The sequence below is a fragment of the Capra hircus genome, chromosome 20, assembly GCF_001704415.2.
Source record: "Capra hircus breed San Clemente chromosome 20, ASM170441v1, whole genome shotgun sequence".
In the NCBI taxonomy this organism is placed as follows: domain Eukaryota; kingdom Metazoa; phylum Chordata; class Mammalia; order Artiodactyla; family Bovidae; genus Capra; species Capra hircus.
In genome coordinates, this window is record NC_030827.1 from 13,581,314 (window position 1) to 13,604,507 (window position 23,194).

The 23,194-nt window shown below is 35.3% G+C and overlaps 1 protein-coding gene across 13 annotated transcripts in view; it reads right to left on the reverse strand.

Annotated features, from left to right (window-relative positions):
- Positions 1-23,194, reverse strand: part of ERBIN (erbb2 interacting protein) — a 127,388-nt gene that overhangs the window by 47,350 nt on the left and 56,844 nt on the right. For all 13 annotated transcript variants that reach the window (XM_013972723.2, XM_005694625.3, XM_018065544.1 and 10 more), the window contains exons 5-10: positions 14,447-14,525; positions 11,860-11,949; positions 9,700-9,756; positions 5,478-5,541; positions 2,954-3,028; positions 587-731 (exon numbers count right to left, since the gene is read on the reverse strand). In XM_013972723.2, the coding sequence (XP_013828177.2) occupies positions 587-731; positions 2,954-3,028; positions 5,478-5,541; positions 9,700-9,756; positions 11,860-11,949; positions 14,447-14,525 (510 nt within the window). The remainder of the gene's footprint in view (positions 1-586; positions 732-2,953; positions 3,029-5,477; positions 5,542-9,699; positions 9,757-11,859; positions 11,950-14,446; positions 14,526-23,194) is intronic.

Here is a 23,194-nt window from a genome sequence, read left to right on the forward strand (position 1 = left end):
GTATGGATCACCTTACATGTATGTGAACTTTTCAATTTACTACTACAGTACTACATGACCCACAGTTGGCTGAATACACAGAGGCAGAACCATGGATAGGGAGGAAATAAATGTGAATACAAAAGTACATCTATAAACTATATGAGATTTTCCCACTGCAGGTTGGCCCCCTAACGACCGTCATTGCTGAAGGGTCAACCGTATAATTTTCAAAGGATTTTGCTCATACAGCTGTCTTCTTGTTAAGTCTAAAATGAAGTTAAGATAGGAAAAAGTTACTAGGTAAGGGCCATGATCAAGAATTAAAGTGAATTTGGGTAAATTAATCTTTTAAAGGATTCAGACTTTATTACAGTGACAAAAATGACATTTCCTTAAAGAAAAACAGTAATGCCAACAAATGAGTAAACTGAGTTACTGATCACAACAGGAAAAATTCAAATAGGATCTGTGACTTCAGAATACAGTAAAACTATCTTATAAATAAAATTTGATATATGGAAGCTTTGAATCAAGCAATGGCAATAAGTTTCTCAGATTGTATACTAGTAAATTTTAATCACATGAATTAGAAATCAATACAAACCAATAGTCTCCGGCAGTTGTTGAAGTGAATTGCTTGATAATAGAAGATCTTGAAGGTTTTCACATCCTGAAATTCCTTCTTCAACCATCTCAATATTATTTTTAGAAATATCCAAATATGTGAGCTGTTTCAAACTACCAATAAACTGTAAGTTTAAAAAAAAGGAAATCTAAGGACTCTGTCAATAGCAGTTTGTGAAAAGTTTAGATAAGAAACTTAGTGACAAACTGTAATTTATAATTAAATGTTTATATGAGAGGTTCATAATTTTTAATGCCATTAATTAGATATAGTCAGTAAAAGCTAAGAGCTCCTACTATTTTAGCCTAGCAGAGTGACAAGTACATAATTTTCTTTGGGAATTTAGCTGGCCATCATTTGCAAGGGAGTTAGCACATATGGGAATTCATATGGCTTTAGGTCTGAGAATAAACACAATGTCAACTGCGAAGAAACTACATGGAAAATAGCCTATTTCAACAATTCCCTGGGCAAAATGAAACAGGATACAAAGTCAACTGCAACCCCTGGGAAGGACATACTCCATGACATTAGAAAGAAACTTTAAGTTGACCCTTGAACAACACAGAACTTCACAGACCCATTTACACATGGATTGTTTTCAACAGTAACTACTACAGTACTCCACTGTAATTGGTTCAATCTGTGGATGCAGAACATCAGACCCTGGGGAGGAATCTTTGTTATGAAGGAATTTCAAATAGGGAAAGCTGACTATAAATTACACAGATTTTTTCACTATGTAAAGGGTTGGTGCCCCTAATCCCTGAGTTGTTCACAAGTCAACTGTTTTACAAAAATTTATTACAGAAATATAAAAATTTTAATCAAGAATGTATTGACAAACCGAATCGAAAAATGCGTGGAAGATCTAAATAGACATTTCTCCAAAGAAGTCATACAGATGGTTAAAAGGCATATGAAAAGATACTTGACATCATTAATTATCAGAGAAATGAAAATGAAAATTACAATGAGGTATCACCTCACATAAGGTCAGAATGGCCATCATTAAAAAAAAAACCTATAAATAATAAATGCTGGAAAAGGCATGGAGAAAAGGGTGCCCTCATACCCTGCTGATGGAAATGTAAATTGGTACCACCATTATGGAGAACACTATGGAGGTTAGAGGGTCCTTAAAAACCTAAATATAGAACTACAATATGGTCCAGCAATCCCACCCTGGGCATATATCTGGATAAAACCATAATTCAAAAAGATACATGCACCCCAAACTTTACTGCACTTTTACAACAGCCAAAACATAGAAGCAACCTAAATGTCTATTGACAGAGCAATGGATAAAGATGTTGTACATATATACAATGGAATATTACTCAGCAATCAAAAAGAATGAAATGTCATTTGCAGCAACATGGGTGAACCTAGATACTGTCACAACGAGTGAAGTAAGTTAGACAGAGAAAGACATATATCATACGATATCACTAGTATGTGGAATCTAAAAAAAAAAAAAAAAAGGTACAAATGAGCCTATTTACAAAACAGAAATAGAGTGACAGATGTAGAACAAACTTATGGTTACCGGAGGGAAAGAGATCAAGGGATAGACGGGGAGATTTGGATTGACATATATACACTACTATATATAAAACATATAACTAATAAGGACTTATTGTATAGCACAGGCAACTCTACTCAATACTCTGTAAAGATCTATGTGGGAAATAAGTCTAAAAAAGAGTGGTATATGAATATGTATAACTGATTCACTTTCAGTTCAGTTCAGTCGCTCATTCGTGTCCGCCTCTTTGCAATCCCATGAATCGCAGCACGCCAGGCCTCCCTGTCTATGATTCACTTTACTGTACACCTAAAACACAACACTGTTAAAATAAAAAAAAGTATCGACAATAAAAAATGTAATTTGCTTCTATCTAACAAGTCCCTTGGACTGCAAGGAGATCCAACCAGTCCATTCTGAAGGAGATTAACCCTGGGATTTCTTTGGAAGGAATGATGCTAAAGCTGAAACTCCGGTACTTTGGCCACCTCATGCAAAGAGTTGACTCATTGGAAAAGACTCTGATGCTGGGAGGGATCGGGGGCAGGAGGAGAAGGGGACAATAGAGGATGAGATGGCTGGATGGCATCACTGACTTGATGGACATGAATCTGAGTGAACTCCGGGAGTTGGTGATGGACAGGGAGACCTGGCGTGCTGCGATTCATGGGGTCGCAAAGAGTCGGACACGACTGAGCGACTGAACAGTATTAAGAATAATCATTTTAAACTGATTAAATGTACTTAAAATGTATAATTTGTAAAAATGCAAAGGACAGACAGAAATAATCAAAGTCTTTAAAATTTGATATACATACCCCTGGAATAAAAGTCAGTCTATTACCATCCATCCAAAATTCTTTCAATCCACTTAGCTGCTCAAGTACTTCAGGCTGTTTAGACGGAAGTGCAGGAGGGGATATGAGGAGATACATTAATTTATTTGAATATATTTATTTGGCAAAAGAAGCTCCCCTGGGTATTTCTAATAATAACTTTCAGTATTAAAGACATTTTTTTAAATTACGAGGGGGGAAAAAGCAGAGGTAAAACTCAAGTCTTTCCACCGTGTAATAGTTATTACACAAATATTACTAAAGACATTCCATAATAGCATAAATTCAGCTTTTGATTACATAACAGGCTAAAGTATTTACACAATTAATAAGATCCATTACTTTCAAGAATACAATAAAAGTATACTCTCAATCATTATCCACAAAAAGATGTAGACTTTTAGGAAATCTTAAAGAAAAGCTATTCCCTGATGACTAAGAGGGAGGAAAAAAGAAATAAGGCAAGCTACATCTTAAAAACCCAATCATAAGCAAAAGTAAGTAAACCAAGGCATAATCATATGATAAACCTATTGTGTTATTTTAAGCTTCTAGTAATTACATAGTAGAATATTGTTTATAATAAAATGTTGAGGACCAAAAAATTAAAGTGATTTAGTGGACCTGGTATTCAGGCAAGATTTACCCTTAGGTTATTCACCCTTGGAGGCTCTTCGGAAAGAATCCTTTAAAGATATTTCCAGTAACCCACAAACCTGCGTCCAATCATTGACAGTATTATGGCATTGAGGTGTCATCATATCTCATCACTATAACACGAGTAACACATACAAGGCATGTCACTCAGATTTACTGTTAACATATAAGTAAGAATTCTAGGTTTAACTTGGATTAAAAAAATCTCTTTTTGTGCCTTGCATGTGTGTATGCTCAGTTGTATCCGACTCTCTGCGACCCTATGGACTGTAGCCTGCCAGGCTCCTCTGTCCATGGGATTTCCCAGGCAAGAATACTGCAGCGGGTTGCCATTTCCTTCTCCAGGGGATGTTCCCACCCCAGGAATTGAACTCGCGTCTCCGGCACTGGCAGATTCTTTACCACTGAGCCACCTAAGAAGCCCCTTTTGTGCATTACCTGTTAAAACTGTAATAGTAATTTTTTTAAAAATGTGTAATGCTCGAAGAAGGAAATGGTCCAAAATTTAATGATTTTGAATTCTGCTCTGATTTATAAAATTAACAGCAATTTAGAAACTTAAAATAGTTAATATAGCAATAGATGAATACATGTAAAGACAAATACTGAGGAAATATGTAACAGATAATTTATGAAGCACAGAATATGCATTTTTTTAAAAAGAGTAAAAACATCTACAAAACACAGTAAGATTCATCATATATCAGCTTCAATTAAAATACAGAATATAAAAGACAGTATTTTAGAAAAAATATGAGATACCCCAAACCACCACGCTCCTCCAGTGACTTCAGCTGAAAAGCTATTTAGTGAGCTAATACAATTTCCACAGGACAATTATGCAGCAACAGTGTTGAGAAACTCTTGTTTTTGAGACTAGCACTTGAAACTTGCAACAATTAAAACAAACTTGTAAACACAGTATAAAAATTTTAATGATGATTTTTCAAGTTAACGAGCTTCTCTTCAAAAAACAAATATCTAGCTTATTATCTGAGTTCTCCTGAAGCAATGACTGGAGACAACAAATTGCTTACATTCTTCTTTTCTTTTTGATTCAGCATCATACGACTTTGGAAACAAAGCAAAAACGCAATCCAGAGGTCTCATTATCAACTCGAAAATAACAGCTGTTTCATTCAATGTTTTTCTTTTAGCTATTAAGTAAAATTATAGAGAAGCATGCTGCTGCTGCTGCTGCAAATTCGCTTCAGTCGTGTCCACTCTGCGCTACCCCAGAGACGGCAGCCCACCAGGCTCCCCTGTCCCTGGGATTCTCCAGGCAAGAACACTGGAGTGGGTTGCCATTTCCTTCTCCAATGCAGGAAAGTGAAAAGGGAAAGTGAAGTCACTCAGTCGTGTCCGACTCTTCGCGACTCCATGGACTGCAGTCTACCAGGCTCCTCCGTCCATGGGATCTTCCAGGGAAGAGTACTGGAGTGGGATGCCATTGCCTTCTCTGGAGAAGTATGCTACCACTGAATAAATTCCTAAGCAATATTCCCATGAAGTTATTTTTGACTCAAGTTCTTTTCCTGATGCATTCTAGTCTGATGAAAGCTTTTCCCTTATAATCTTTCAGAATTTCTACTTTCTGTGTCAAAAACTATTAATTACCTTTTCCATGGGCTTCTCATTAATTTTACATTTTTACCCTCACTCCTATTAGATGTTGCTATCTGTTTAATTATCCTGTCAAAAACTTTTATATCTTGTCTCTCCAAAATATGTGTGTATCTTTATCCGATTTTATACTTTAAAAATGCAAAGAAATAAATACCTTAATTTTCACATTTTTTTTCTTGATCAAATGAATGACTTATGGATAGTAAGGTTGGTGAGAACTTACCACTTCTGTGAATTCATTACTTCCCAAGTCCAGTCTTTCCAGCTGGGTCAGTCTATTCATGGTTCTATGCACAATGGAGTAATAAGGAATTAAGTATACAAAAATAACAATTACAAAGAAACTTGTAAAATATTCTTATGTATTACCTAATAACATATAGGCTTTCAAATGCTGGCAAAATAAAAATAATGATTTTCTAAGAAACAAGTCACATTTAATTTCTAAATAAAAATGAAATAAGTTATTAGCTATTCTCTGACTTTGGCTTCTCTCCAGGTTATTTCTATTCTTTTTTATTTTACTTTATGGCCATGCCACACAGTATGTGGGATCTTAGTTCCCCAACCAGGGATTGAGCCTGCGCCCCCTGTATTGGAAGTGTGGAGTCTTAAAACACTGAGCCATCAGGGAAATCCCAGGTTATTTATATTCTTAAGAAGTAACTACTGTAATTACACGGACCAGAATATCAGTAAGTGATTTTCCATTTTTGTTTTTCTTCACAGAATAACTTCTCAGATAGTATAAATCAACTAATGATTAGATTGTTAGGTAGCTTCATATTAATTACTAACATTTTTCAAAACTGATGGTGTATTTGTAAAAAACTTTAAGATAATTAACTAAAAATTCCAAGAACAGCAAATATTACATTGTTCTCCACACTTTCAAATTAAATTCAATACAATTCACAACAAAGTTTTATATGAATCAAAAATATAATTAGAAGACTGTATTTATTTTAAATTAAAGCTACAATATACCATTTTTAAACTTTCAACTCAATACCAACAGTTCTCTGCCATTACAGAAACTTGAATGTATAAACTGATTTCATGATGAAATAAACTAAGTTGTATTTTATATTCCTTCAATAAAGGCACTTCTTAAACTGAACTGTTAATTAATTCAAATATATTTATACTCTAAAATTATTATTTTTAGAAAAACCTATTATTTAATAGATTGCTACCAGGTAACCAGATAGGAACTACATTAAATTTAAAAAAAATTGGGGGGCACACCCTCCCACATGGCCTGCAAGAGATTCCCCAACTAGAAACTGAACTCTGGACACAGCAGTAAAAGTGCTGAATCCTAACCAACAGACCACACTAGGAAACTCTTTAGGAACTATATTAACTCTTTTTTGCATATGGCAAAATACAATCATCATAATATCAATATATCAATGTGTTAACTGGAAAATTAACATCATTAAAAACCAACAGACTCCTTAAATTATGACAAAGAACACATATTATTTCTATCTTCTCGACATTCAACAAATTAGTAACAGAAAGTAAGATAAAATCAGCTTAAATCTCTCTGGTTTTTTAGTGAAAAAGAAAACATATAATAATTGTAAAGTAATTTATTATGTTGTGCATATGCATGCTAAGTTGCTTCAGTCGTGTCCAATTCTGTGCGACCCCATGGACTGCAGCCCACCAGGCTCCTCTGTCCATGGGATTCTCCAGGCAAGCATATTGCAATGGGTTGCCATTTCCTTCTTCAGGGGATCTTCCTGGCCCAGGGACCGAACCTGGGTCTCTTATGTCTACCTGCATGGCAGGCAGGTTCTTTACCACTACCGCCACCTGGGAAGCCCAATTATTATGTTACTCACCTAATATTACAGAAAGCTAATTTTCCCAAACCCTTTCATTTTAAATATGCCATTTTATCAACACTCCTTTAATTTAATTCATCTCCCAGTACCAATTTTTCTCAAAGTTGCTTTATTTAACTTTGATTCTGAGTGCCTATTTTCAGGTTCTATGAGATATAAAAATTTGACTTCCTTTACTCATATCTGTCTTTGTCCAGAAAGCCTGTAATTCAGTTCCAATTTGCTTTATTACAAAGTTGAAAAGGTGTTTCCAGGATCTTTCTCAAGAAAAGATTAGATACTAATTTCTATGCCCATAATACTATACTAGGTTGATATGTGAGAAAGGTGAAGAGAGCTGTGCAGAGGGAGTAAGACTGGAAAAAGAAAAGATGGTCTTATTTTTCTTAATTCAATACTGTTACAATGGTAACACAGAAAATTCACATGTAGCAATTCACTGTATATCAACAAGGGTAAAATTTTTTTTTTAAGGATATAAAACCTTTACACTGGAAAACTCAATTACAAACAATATCCTTAAAAATCTAAGTTTTAAAACTGATTTAGGAAAACATAAATGACAGAGATATGTAATAAAAAGAGGAAATACATTGTAAAATTTTAAAAGTGTCTCCATCTCAACTTGCTGTAGCTAACATGGGCATATTTGGTCCTACTTCATTTAAGATCCAGCTTCCTACTTCAAGGAGAAAGTAAAAACAGTCATCCCTCAAACTTCCTTCTGCTTATCTCTAAACTTTCTTTGTATTTAACTCATTTTTACCTTCTCTTCTCCTGTCTCAGAGGGGAAATACACATCATTTGGTTTTTTGGTACTGGGCCCTCCAGGATTAACATGGTATTAAATTTCACTGAACTATATATTTAAAATAGCTTTTTCACTGTTTGAATCTTTGATCATAAAAAGATCTACTCACATAACCTGAAAGCACAAGACTTTCCTGACACATAAAACCATGGCCTCTTTTTAATTTGTGAGGCCTCAAATATTGTAACCATGTCTTTAAAAAAGCAATAAAGAGTTACATTTGCAAATACATGAGAGTCCAATCTGAGGTTAAAATTAAAATATAAGGAGATAAAATAAGTGAATTACCTATGATATCAGAGATACCATATTAACGGTAAGCTTAGCTATTTCAGTAAACAATTAATACCCAGATTATTCAAATCTCTTAACAGTCAAGTTCTGAGCTAAGGATTCATCAATGCCAATACCAAATCTCCAAAAAGTCAAACCTTTTTGAATTTTAACACAGATAATTCTCATTTTAATTTATACTAACAACCAACAATATACACAGTAATCATTCCAGTCTTTGGGGAATCAAAACCATGTACGCTTCTTGCCCTCAGAGATTTATACTCATGGGTTGGAGTGGGGAAGGAGGAGGATCAAGTACATGTGCACATGAAAATATGCTAGCCAGGCAGGAAGAGAGTAAAATGTATTTTAAAAATTAGACTAATGTGGTAAATATCATAACTGATATAAATAAGATGCTACAGAAGTTGAGTACACAGAACAACTAACTCCTGGAAAACGGCAGATGCTTCTAACAAGAGGTGCCAACTCTTGACAAATAAATTGCCACAGGAGACTGGGAAGTTTTCTGTAAGGGTCAGATATTTTAAGCTCTGCATACAGTTTCTGTCACAACTACTTGACTCTATCACTGTAGAGCAAAAGCAGCTATAAACAACATGTGAGTGAATGAATGAATGCGCTTCTTAGGAAATTTATTTAGAAAAAAATAGGCACCGGGCCAAACTTAGCCAGCCTGTAGTTTGCCACTTGCCTAAACTACAAAAACGCAGTAGTGAATCAGGATGTTTTAAGACATATCTTCAATAAAGGACGTAGACTAGTGCATTTTGAGTCTGTAGATCTGTTTTCATTTTATTTTTTCTCTTGGACTGTTATCTCCTCCTGATGTTAGCTTACCAGTAGGGGGCCTTCCATCCCATTTCTAATTTAAAACTGACTAAAACCATACAAGTTCTGAGAACTAGAGTTAATCAGACTTCACAGAGAAGACTTTATGGATCTCTTTAAGGAGCACTAAGAAAGAACTCCAGTACAAAAATGGGGACCTTTATTTGGGACGCAGGTGAGCTTTACATACTTATTATTTTGACTTTTGTCACACAAGACTGAGTTTCAGAAAGCTATGAAATCACTAATAAATACTAAGAGATGTATTAAGTGAAGTGAAGTGAAGTGAAGTTGCTCAGTCGTGCCCAGCTCTTTGCGACCCCAAAGACTGTAAGTGTACCAGGCTCCTCTGTCCTTGGGATTTTCCAGGCAACAGTACTGGAGTGGGTTGCCATTTCCTTCTCCAGGGGATCTTCCCAACCCAGGGCTCGAACCCAGGTCTCCCGCATTGTAGACAGACGCTTTACTGTCTGAGCCACCGGGGAAGTCCAAGAGATGTATACTGAACTCCACTAATTAAAATACAATGACCACAAATGTCAGTCTTTTAAAATAATCTGTACTCATATTTTAGATAATAGAAAATTAATATTTCTCTAAGAATTTAAAATGCTGAACTAAATTTTGGAAAAGATAACACCTTTACTTACTTTGGCAACATTTTCAACTGGTTTTCTCTAAGTTCTAATATTTGGAGTTTAGTTAATCTGCAAAACAAATAAAATGAATTAAGCATCTATGACAAAGATAAAAATTTAATTAATGAATTAATGTCATTCTCTAAAGTTTTAAAGCAACCAATATTTATTGTGTAATTACAATGTGTAGAATCTAGTGTTAAAAATTACACAAAAATACAAAGACAGAAAAGATATTTTTGCTCCTCAGAATTAATGGGGGAGAAGCTTCAGTAAATATTTCTAAACATATCCAAAGCACAAAGTAATTGTCCCCAATGTCAATCCTAATAAACTTTGTGCATTTTAATGAAATCCTCCCCCCAATTATTAGTCATTAGTAGATTAGAGAACAATAATTTAAGTCTAGAGTTGAGGTCTGAGAGAGAAAAATAAAGAAACAGGACATGGAAAGGGAGAAATCCTCTGGCACTTCAGTGATGCATGTTCCAATTTAGAGGATAAATGAGCAGAAGAACCGGTCCTGAAGTGCTTGCTAATGCTACAAGTGGCAACCATATTACAATATACAACAGATCAAGTCAGCAGGGTGTATACTTTAAACTTGTAGAGTGTTACATGCCAAATATATTTCAATTTAAAAAGTGGTCCAAATGCCAGACACAGAAATCTAACAAGTACATGAAATGTATGTATGTACACACATACACTATGTGTGTATGTGTATATATATGTGTGTACATAGATCCATATATATGTTTATGTATATAAAAATATAAAGCATTTTAATGTGGGTCCCACAGTTCACTGGGCTACAACAATGTCCCAAATTCTTTTTTCTTTATTGAAGTACAATTAACAAACAACACTTTGTTAGTTTCAGGTGTACAACATAATTATTTGATATCTGCATATACATCGTTGAACGTGGGCATCAGAAGATGGAGTAACCACTTGAGCTAAAGTTAACCATCGGTTAACCCTTGAAAAACATGGGTTTTGATTGTGTGAATCCACTCATGTACAGATTTTTTTCCCCAATAGTAAATACTGTGGTACCACACAGTCTGTGGCTGGTTGAATCTAATGGATTTGGAACCCTGGATACTAAGGAACTATAGATATGGAGGGCCAACTGTAAATTATATGTAGAGTTCTACTGTGTTGGGAGGATCAGCACCCCTAACCCCCTGCATTGTTCCAGGGTCAACTACATTGTGAAATGGTTACCAAAACAAGTCTAGTTAACATCTGTCACTATACTTAAATATTTTTAAAAAAAAGTTTCTTCTTGAGATGACTTTTAAGATCTATTCTCTGAAGAAACTTTCAAATACATAATATAGTATGGTTAACTATAGTCACCATGACATTACATCCCCATGATTTATTTTATAAACTGGAGGTCTGTATCATTTGACTACCTTCACTCATTCTTCCCATCTCTACCCACCACTCCACTTCTAGCAAACACCAATCTTTTCTCTGTATCTATGAGGTTGGGGTTTTGGTGGTTATTTTAGAATTTACATTAAAGTGAGACCATATGATATATCTCTCTTCAAGGAAAAAAACAAGAACATTGCCATATTAACACATACTTGGATAGCACTTTCTCTAGTAATTAATTTGAACACAATAATAATTTAATACCTACTGTTCATTTACTGATTCATCTTTTCATTAGAAAAATTACTCAGGGACTATATATAATACAACAAGAAGCACAAATTTAAGGAGGGAGCAATGGGCTGGATCCCAGAAACACATTTTTCTTTTCTCTAGAACTTCAATTCCAGTGAAGAAGACAGATAAACCAGTAATTAGATCACTTAAACAATATGTAAGTGCTGAGAATAAAGCATTCCATCAAAAATATACAAAAATTATCCCAAGTTAAACTCCTTATTTTTACGTACTTTAAAACCAAGTCTTAAATTACTTTTTTTCTTTAAAATTTTCACTGCTTATTTTTATTTGGGAAAATAAATTCCAAGTCAAAATAACAAGTGCTGAAGAAACTATAAAAATTACAATGCTTAGAAATAATTACAAAAGAGCTCACGAAACTGTAATTAACAGTATTGCTAAAGCAGCCTGTAGTCTGGTAAACTTTGCAAAAGTTTTGCTAAGAGCTAACAAGAGAAGGTTTTAGAAGAAACTATAACTTACCTGCCAAAATTAGCTGGCAAGAACTCAAGGAAAGCATCATTCAGATATAACTGGGTTAAGTTTAACAGCTGAGAAAATCCATCAGGAAGCCTATATAAAATAAACAGGGTTTAAATTTAATTCATATGCAGAATTTTAGTCTATTAAAATCTAAGAAACAGTCTAACCAACACATGTTCTTAACAGATAACAGCTATCTCTTTTATGAGTGATCCTCATATTGAGATTTACCTTTTATAATAACTTACAGCTTCAATGTTTGTATCTTCATCATTTTGAAAAAAGGAAGTAAAGCAGTATTTGTCTCAATAAGATAAAATCTGCACATAACAGTCAACTATGAATGAACCTCAACACAGAGAAATGTATTTAGGACATGACTATGACATCAGCACCTTTCCCTGGTGGCTCAGACAGTAAAGCCTCTGTCTACAATGCGGGAGACATGGGTTCAATCCCTGGGTCGGGAAGATCCCCCTGGAGAAGGAAATGGCAATCCATTCCAGTACTATTGCCTGGAAAATCCCATGGACAGAGGAGCCTGGTAGGCTACATTCCATGGGGTCGCAAAGAGTCGGACACGACTGAGCGACTTCACTTTCATGACATCAGCAGGCACTCTTGAAACTTACCTTATCTAACATAAATTGAAAGGATTAAATAAAAATTCTAAACTTTGACAGCATTGACTTTTGTTGTTGTTGCTTAGTTGCTAACTCGTGTTCAATTCTTGTGATCCCATGCACTGCACCCTACCAGGCTCCTCTGTCCATGGGATTTTCCCAGGCAAGAAAACTGGAAGGAGCGGCCATTTCCTTCTCCAGGGAATCTTCAGGACCCAGGGATTGAACCAGCAACTCCCGCACTGGCAGGTGAATTCTTTACCACTGACCTGCCTGGTGAGCCAGCTGACTTTTAGGGCTGGATAATTTTGTGTTGCCAGGAGGCTGCATTAGCATCTTAGCCTCTAAATCACTTGAAGCTAGCACTTCCCACCACCGTAAGTCATGTAAACCTCTAAATCACTTGAAGCTAGCTAGCACTGGCCACCACAAGTTGTGTAAACCAAAAAATGTCTTCAGAATTTACCAAATGACTGTCAACAGCAAAACTGTCCCCATTTGAGAATTACTGGTTTCAATTATTTTCCATTTCAATATTTGGTTCCTAAATAATCAAATAAAGATCATATAATTTTATAATGACCAAATGAGAACTAATATTAAAAGCTGAATGACATTTAGGGTCATATAAGAACCTATAAATAACTTTGCTTTTATTTCCTCTGGCTAATAAAAGAAATTACAGATCTAGAACCCGATGCTAGAAGAGTATTTTCAGGTAAAGGTAAAACATCATCTTTACGTGTTTGCCTTTACATGTTTGTCTATGTTTGGAAAAACCTGTTAAATTTGTACAGTAAGTCCCTTACATACAAACCTTGAAGTTGTGAGCTTTCAAAGATGCGAACATGCATCTGCAGGTTCAAACGTAACGAGTTCACGTGTCTGGAATACACTGTCATAAGCATGCGTCCTCTACAACCGGTTGTGCTTCTGTGTACTTTACTGAAGAGTATTATATACAGTACAGAAGTAGCATGGTATCTTTATTTCAAGCCCAGGATGTGCAGAAGCAAGCATAAAAGCAGCACTGATGTAGCTGGTAGTACTGTATTTTTCTAGGTACTGTACTGTAAGATTAAAAATGTTATCTTTATATTTTATTTGTTTTTTATGTATTATTTGTGTGGAAAGTATTATAAACCTATTACAGTATAGTACTGTATAGTCGATTGTGTTAACTGAGTAGCTAATCCCAGGGACAGAGGAGCCTGGTGGGCTGCCATCTATGGGGTCTCACAGAGTCGGACACGACTGAAGCGACTTAGCAGCAGCAGCAGCAGCAGCAGCAGCAGCAGCAGCAGCAGCAGCAGCAGCAGCAGCCTTATGAATGTACTCTCAGAACACAACTCGTTCATATGTAGGGGATTTACTGTAATATGTGAAAGCCGGTTTCAACTTTCATTTTAGCTATACTAAGCTATGCTTTACAATATTCATCTTTTGCTTTGTCATTCTGTTTTTTCAAAATTTAACACCTCTGTTACTAGGAAAGCATTCTGCTTCAAACCATTATGATCACAAAAGAATATATGTGACCTTTGGTATATAATACAACCAATCACCTAGCTTTTTCCTTTTTTTGTTTTTAGCTTTTTGACTTTTCAGTTTCTCTTATTTTCAAAAGTTTGAGTGTGCCACACATTGGATGTGCAAGTGAAGACATTCTTATATTGTACAAGTAACACTGAGCTAAGGAGGCCTAGATCCTAGTCTCATTTTTGACAATTACTAACCATGGGACTTGGAGAACACCACTTGTATTATCTGTATGGATGTCAAATTTACCTTTCTAATATACGGGGTTGGAAAGAGCATTAAAAAGGTTCCTTTCCAATGTAAAACTAAAATTTTTGTATAGATTTAAGATTGATATTAACTGCTGATTAAAATGTAGAAAGTAGTATTCTACTTTATTATAGTTGCTTTATTGACATATTATAATTCAACAGAGAAGAACTTACTTGGAAATAGGATTTACACTGGCCTCCACAACTGTCAAAACTTTACAATTTTTTATATTTTCTGGAAACTCTTGTATTCCTAGAAAATGAACAAATAATTAATCATTAAGTGTAAAGAATCTATTACAAAGGAGCAAATCATAACAATATTAATAATTAACGTACACTTCACAGATTCAAAATTTATCAACGGAGTAGAATCTTGATAAACTGACAACACCAATGTCAATCAAACAGAATCACCTCCACAAAAATTTCTAATTATTAAATTAAAAACTTTAAATCTCAAAAAAAAATTTCTCTCTTCTCTTTTGCCTCTTTATGACTACTGCTAATTATCAGACATGACTAAGAAACTAAACAACGACAAACTATCTTGTTTAGTTTTACCCTCCTTTCCTTCTCGCTATTCATCAGAAAATCAGTGCCTTTTCTGTGTGGTGTTAGGGACCCAAAATTCAGAATAATCAGCATTCTTTCTGTGTTTTCACATAAAGACGCACTACTTTAAAAAATTTTTCATTGGAGTATAGTTGATTTATAATGTTGTGTTATTTTCTGCTATACAGTAAAAGTAAATCAGTTAAACATACACATATATTCATTTTTTTAAAGACTCTTTTCCTATATAGGTCATTACAGAGTATTAAGAGTTCCTTGTGCTATATAGGAGGTCCTTATGGTCCTTATTATTTATCTAATTTTTATATAGTAGTATATAAAAGAGGCATTACTTTTTAAATCCTGGGTTCCAGATTGAGCTGGCCTCTAATACATCTAGGGTAACAAAGCTGAAAGCAAAGCTGAAGATAGAAGAGGTATTGATAGAGAATATGCATCAGATATGCCAATGGACATGCCTGAGGCAGTTATACACCAATACTTCTGCAAAATACAACACAAACGTGACAAGTGAAATTATGGCAGAAGTTTCTAGGCACTTAATCTTACCTCAACTTATCTCAGCGAAAATATAGCAACAATAGTTGAGTTAGCAACAATCCACAGACCAAATTTAAGTAGTACTGTTGTAATCCAGATTAGAGGAATGCAAATTAATAACTTAAAAAAATGTTCCCAAAATTCTATTAATAGAAAACTCATTCCTTCACTAACACAACATGACTATTCAAAAGGGCTGACACTAGAGGATCACTTAAGGCTCTGTCAACTTCTTGAATGTATGATTCTAAGCAAGTTTATTACAGAGCCAACCACAGAATTTCAGATGATGAAAAATGAAATGATACAAAATCATCAACTGGCAAATACTACAGCAATAACTGATCAGTCAAAACTTAGCAATGGATGCTAAAATTAGTGGGTAAAAGAATGAAGAAAAACAGTATATCAATATAGTTTCAAAGCTTCTCCCCCAAAACACATACTAATTTTTAAGAGGAGAAAGAGTAAAGAACTCTCACAGGCACCAACCACTTCAACCATTTAAAGGCTAGCAGTTACCAGTATGATCACAGTGCAATTCATCTTCAGATGCATTGAGAAGGGGTGCAACACCTACTGTCACATTCCTTCCCCAAACACCAACCCAATTTAACCACAAGCAAGTATCAAACAAGTCCAAATGAAGAGAAATCCTACAAAACTGGCCAGTAATCATCAAAACCATCCAGGTTAAAAAAGCTAAAGAAAAACTGAATAACCACCCAGATAGAGACCAAAGAGAACTGCCTATGGTAAACATCTAAACCTACTACTACACACACACCTGCAGGCACATAAACGGAAAAAAGCCAAGCAAGACTGGGAGACCATACCACTATCAGTCAACATCACTGCTGTTCTGTAATAATTGCAATTATTATCAATGGGGGAAAGTAGGTGCTAAGTACAAGAGCACCAATTTGTACTGTTTCTTAAAAATGCATGTAACTCTACAATCATCTCAATAACAACTTCAAAAATCTGGGCTCAATGGTTCCTTAAGGAAAGGTTTTTATCATTGTTGTTATTAAAAGTCAATTTTCCCTAAAAGTTTCAAGATGATTCAGTTTAAAGAACTTTTGCTAGAATTTACAGAGTTCATGTAACGGTTCAAATCAGAAAATGTTAACACTGATGAATATCTAATGATATTAAGGAATTACTGTTAGCTGTTTTTCTATAAATTGTGGTAATAGTAGAGTGGCTTCATCTTGAAATATTTATGTATGAGAGAGATTGTTTGGCAAAGTATGAGGTATACATGTAACATACTGATTGGTATGTTACAGTTCTGGTTGACAGGCACATCAGGTTTACTGTATTATTCTCTACTTAGAAAAGATTTTTAAAAAAGGACTTTAAAACAGCTATGGTACTTAAAGGGAAAAAAATCAACAAAATGATGGGGAAGAAAAGGTTAAATGTAAGAAATGGAAACTTTACAAATGATAAAAACAATACATCTAAATGGAAAAAACCACAGGATAGGATTTAAAGATTAGTCACTGCAGGAGAAAATGTCAATGAGACAGAAGACACAGCAACAAAAACTAGCCATTCTGAAACACAGAGGGCAAAAAGTAAAGAAACCCAGTGATATCTGGGACAATGTCAAGCAGATTAACGTATTTATCTTTAGAAGTATTTGTTCTCTGAGAGGAGAATCTTTGCCTCTCTTGTGCACTAATGGAATAGGACATGGTACATAGTTATCAGTGTCACTCAATAGCTTCCAAATTCTTTACTAGGGTGGCAATATCAATTTTCATACTACAATACCTATTTATATCTTGTCAACATTTGATGGTATCTTTACTTTTTCCCAATAAACACTTTCTGAGAGGGTTGAACCTCATAGATATAAATGAGATATTAACTAAAAGTAGATATTTTCCTGATATTTCCTAGAAAGTGAAAGTCGCTGAGTCATGTTCGACTCTTTGCAACCCCATGGACTGTGCAGTCCATGGAATTCTCCAGGCCAAAAATACTGGAGTGGGTAGCTTTTCCCTTCTCCAAGGGATCTTCCCAACCCAAGGATTGACCCCAGGTGTCCTGCATTGCAGGTGGATTCTTTACCAGCTGAGCCATAAGGGAAGCCCAAGAATACTGGAGTGGGTAGTCTATCCCTTCTCCAGTGGATCTGCCTGACCCAGGAATCGAATCAGGGTCTCCTGCATTGCAGGCAGATTCTTTGCCAACTGAGCTATTTCCTAGAAATGAACACATTTTCACATTTATTGATCTATTTAAACTTAAGTGTAGCTGATTTACTGTATTACATCTTAGGTGTACAGAATAGTGATTCAGTATTTTTTACAGATTATACTCCATTAAAAGTTATTACAAGATAAAGGCTATAGTTCCCTGTAATATAAAATATATCCTTGATGCTTACCTGTTTTATACACACGTGTGCCATGCTAAGTCACTTCAGTCATGTCCAACTCTGTGCAACCCAATCCACCACAGCCTGCCAGGCTCCTGTGTCCATGGGCTTCTCCAGGCAAGAATCCTGGAGAATGCTGCCATGCCTTCCCCTGGGGGACCTTACTAACGCAGGCACTGAACCCACATCTCTTATGTCTCCTCAAAGGGCAGGCAGCTTCTTTCCCACTAGCACCACCACACAGATTACATTTCTTAATCTCATGCTCCTAACTAATATCAATCGCCCTGACTTCAGACTATACTACACAGCTACACTGATAAAAACAGTATGGTACTGGCACAAAAACAGAAATACAGATCAATGGAACAGTATAGAAAGTCCAGAAATAAACCCACATACCTATGATCAATTCATCTACAACAAAAGAGGCAAGATTAAACAATCGAGAAGACAGTCTCTTCAATAAACAGCACTGGGAAAACTGTACAGCTACATGTAAAATAATGAAATTAGAACATTCTCTAACACCATACACAAAATAAACTCAAAATGGATTAAAGATCTAAATGTAAGACCAGAACTATAAAACTCCTAGAGGAAAACATAGGCAAAACACTCTCCAACATAAATCACAGCAGGATCCTCTATGGCTCACGTCCCAGAGTAATGGAAATAAAAGCAAAAATAAACAAATGGGACCTAATTAAACTTAAAAGCTTTTGAACAACGAAGGAAACTATAAACAAAGTGAAAAGACAGCCTTCAGAATGGGAGAAATAATAGCAAATGAAGCAACTGACAAACAACTAATCTCAAAAATATACAAGCAACTCCTGCAGCTCAATTCCAGAAAAATAAACAACCCAATCAAAAAGTGGGTCAAAGAACTAAACAGATATTTCTCCATAGAAGACATACAGATGGCTAACAAACACATGAAAAGATGCAAAACATCACTCATTATCAGAGACATGCAAATCAAAACCACAATGAGGTACCATCTCATGCCAGTCAGAATGGCTGTGACCCAAAAGTCTACAAGCAATAAATGCTGGAGAGGGTGTGGAGAAAAGGGAACCCTCTTACACTGTTGGTAGGAATGCAAACTAGTACAGCCACTATGGAGAACAGTGTGGAGATTCCTTACAAAACTGGAAACAGAACTGCCATATGACCCAGCAATCCCACTGCTGGGCATACACACTAAGGAAACTAGAACTGAAAGAGACACGTGTTCCCCAATGTTCATCACAGCTCTGTTTATAATAGCCAGGACATGGAAGCAACCTAGATGTCCATCAGCAGATGAATGGATAAGAAAGCTGTGGTATATATACACTATGGAGTATTACTCAGCCATTAAAAAGAATATATTTGAATCAGTTCTACTGAGGTGGATGAAACTGGAGCCTACTATACAGAGTGAAGTAAGCCAGAAAGAAAAACACCAATACAGTATACTAACGCATATGTATGGAATTTAGAAAGATGGTAACGATAACCCTATATGCGAGACAGCAAAAGAGACACAGATGTATAGAACAGTCTTTTGGACTCTGTGGGAGAAGGTGAGGGTGGGATGACCTGAGAGAATAGCATTGAAACATGTATATTATCATATGTGAAACGAATCGCCAGTCCAGGTTCGATGCATGTGACAGGGTACTCAGGGTTGGTGCACTGGGATGACCCAGAGGGATGGGATGGGGAGGGAGGCGGGAGGGGGGTTCAGGATGGGGAACACATGTAAATCCATGGCTGATTCATTTCAATGTATGGCAAAAACCACTACAATATTGTAAAGTAATTAGCCTCCAATTAAAATAAAATTTTAAAAAACATAAAAAAATAAAAATAAAATGCAAGTCAGATCATGCTCTGAATGACCTGACTCAAACCCTTCCAAGTGATTCCACTTGAATGGGAGTAAATGTCAAAGTACATACAAATGCCTATAAGGCTCTACATTGTCTTTTTGCTCCAAATCCCTACCTTTCTGACCTCTATTCCTATCACTCCCACCTTGCTCACTATGTTTAGCTACTATAGTCTCCTGTTTCTCATACATGCCATGGACACTCTCACCTTACAAACTGTACACTGGCTGTTTCTTCTTTCTGGTATATTCTTACCTTAGATACCTGCATCACTAACTTCCTCACTTCCACCAAATCCTTGTTCTCACTTTCTCAATGAGGCCTAAGCTCAATGCTTGTGTTAGCTTGTCTCCAAAGATGGCTCTTTCATCCTCATACATAAAGTATGCATAACCTGAATTTTATCATGAATTACTTAATTCTTTAGCAATTTCAACTACCTGTTCCGTTTTCATTCTTACTTGACTTCAACGGTATTGTTTCTTTGTCATATACTCTTGTCATAAAAACTTGTCTCTGTTGCGAAAATTTAATAAAATGAATATACTATTAAACATGGCTATCCTGCTCAGATTAATCTATTTTGGTTCTACAGAAGAGTTCTCTTTTTACTGCTGAGAAAGAGAAAATACCTCCTGAAATCTAATATAAGAACTAGCCTGGTACTATCAGTTAGTCCTTGGTCTTTCTATGAACAAGATGCAATCAAAGGGAGACCTTGGTATTTCCCTGTTGAACTAAGCAATTTCACATAATACCAATACTAAAGGAGGCCATTCTTTAACCACAAGAGATCAAGACCAAAGCGTATTTGTAATCACAACTTAACAAAGACAAAATGTGAATCTTGTCCAAGCCATCCCTTCTTCTAATGTGTGACCGCTGCTGCTTTAGTGCTTATAGCTTTAGCTTTGCTCTAATCTGCCTTCCTATAGATAACATTTATTAATATTCTCAATCACAGAATTATACTTCTTGACAGCATTCCATCCATAGCAAACACTCATATTCTTAAATTCTCTTCCAATCATCAAGTACAAACCCAAATCCTGTAATAAAGTCTTTTAGCACCCACTGCGACTCCCCTTCCATCCCCATGGCTCAATCACAGGTAATCCTGAGGATCTTTGTTCAGAGGGCATCAATATCCCTCCAATGACCCAAATGTACAATATAAGTTAATAGTGGTTCTTTACTGTTTCTGTATTTTAAAGGCTACGGTAACAAATAGTATAGAATGTAACACTGATTTCCAGTCAAGAGTCTGAACCAGAAATTACAAACTTAAATGATCACAGTGGCTAGGGTATAACAGACGTATGGTTAGCCTCAGGTATAACACAGTGAGTGCTAAGGCCTATGGTAAGGCACAGTGACTGCAGACCCCACTTCTGGTCCAACAACACACTTAGCAGTGACCAGCAATCACCAGACTATGTTTTTTAAGTTCCATGTCAGTTTAACACATGATTTTTCTTCTTTCGTTATCTTAAATAAGCTGATTTATTAAAACAGCTGAATTTAAGCAACATTAACTATTAAGCAAATCAACAACTCTAGAAATTTTAAAACAGAGAAAAATAAGTGACTTCCCCAGTAACTGATAATCCTTGTAATCAATATAACTTCTGTGAACTTAAAAGTGATGTGCCTTTTCCAGTATTCTGTCCCCAATCATCAGATTTTCTCAGATTCAAGGAACTGCTTCCTGTTTTGATTCATAAACTTTCAATCTATTCTTTCTGAATGTTTTAACTCAGTTTTTAAAAAGGCATAATTAACCTCTCTAGCATTTCCATATCAGACAGAAAGATCTGAGCTACTCTTTCTGGTTTCTCTGCATTAAAATTCCTAGTTTTTATTCAGTGTGCTTATATAGAGAGAACTGACAGCTAGATAGTCTTCATTTCTTTTCTCTCTCCATCAGCTTTCTCTATCAACCCCTTTTGCAAATAATCTTAATCATCATCCCTAATAGTCTGCTCAAGAAAACAGGCCAGGACTTCTCTGGCAGTCTAGCAGCTAAGAATTCATCTTGCAATGAAGGAGATGTGGGGGTTCAATCCCTGATTAGGGAACTAAGATCCCACATACTACAGAGTGCAGCAATTAAAAAAAAAAAAAAAAGAAGAAGAAGAAGCCACTTGAACACAATGGATGTTAAATGTTAATTTCTCTAACACCAGTTGCTATTTACAGTGACTTGGCATAGCAGCCTGGTGAGATTTTCCTTTCTTTAAAAAGCTAACAATAAACCAAAACTTTAGATAAGAAAAAGAACAAATTAACACTCATAAATTAAGACTTTAGTTTTATCATCAAATGATAAAAAGTGAATTCCTTACAAAATGAAGACAAATATCAGCATCTTAAATTTATATACTTCCTGTATACACACTGGTCCACAATGTGGTTAGCAGTCTCATGAGGCAGAATAGGAAGTGGTAATATTGATGAAATTATGTATAGTCTAACTGAGAATGAGATTAATTTCCAAATATAGCAACATGGCAAATAAACAAAGAAGTAATGATCAAAATACAATTCAATTTTTCTCTTTCTAAACAAATGTTTTAATCACTAAGCCATATTACTTGCCAGTGAGAAACACTGGAAGAAATATCAATATCAGAAACTAAGAAAATATGAAAGTAAAGAATCCTAAAACAAGTGCTTTTAAATAAATACAGCTTGCTGAAACACTAATAAAGTATGCCACAATGTTTCCTGCTTCCTTCCAAGCAGGGGTCATATAGATAGTGAACATGAAAAAAATATCTGTTATATTAAGATAGAATATCATTAGATTGAACTGATAAAAATACCTAAAAGGATAAGAATACTAGAACTTGGATACAAGATTAAAGCATCTTATGTAACATTTAACATGATGAGATGTTGTAATAGAGAAAATATTTAGGGGTATATTTAGGGGTAATTCAATTTTCTCATTCAGAATAAAAGATGAAACTCATCCATCTCTAACATAATGACCATCTTAATACTAAATGTAATTAATTCCAAAATTTGATAAACACTGCTTTCATTTAGCGTGCTATCCTTTCTTTTAAGCAAGCTGTTAACTTAAATGTACAACTAATGAAACTCAAAATTCTCATAATCAACCACATCACCCTGTAATATGCATAATGTATTCCGTTTTCAATAATGTAGACTTGGAGTTCTCTGGTGGCCTAGTGGTTAGGATTCTGGGCTTTCACGGCCGTGGCCTGGGTTCAGTCCGTGGTCAGGAAACTGATATCCCACAAGTCATGAGGCACGGCCAAAAAGTAATAGTAATGTAGACTCGTATAAGCACATACTTGAGGGTTACACAAGTTAATTAAAATACTCTCAACTCTATAAAAGCAAAATAGGTTAATTACATCAGTTATAATGATGACTATTAGATTAGGAATTAGAAGTACTAGAATTTTTGTCAGTCAAGGAATGGCTCTGACATAATCATAGTTTCCTGTCTCTCCTCACTTACTTTGTTCATCATCAATGAAACGCAGTTGCATTTAGACATCA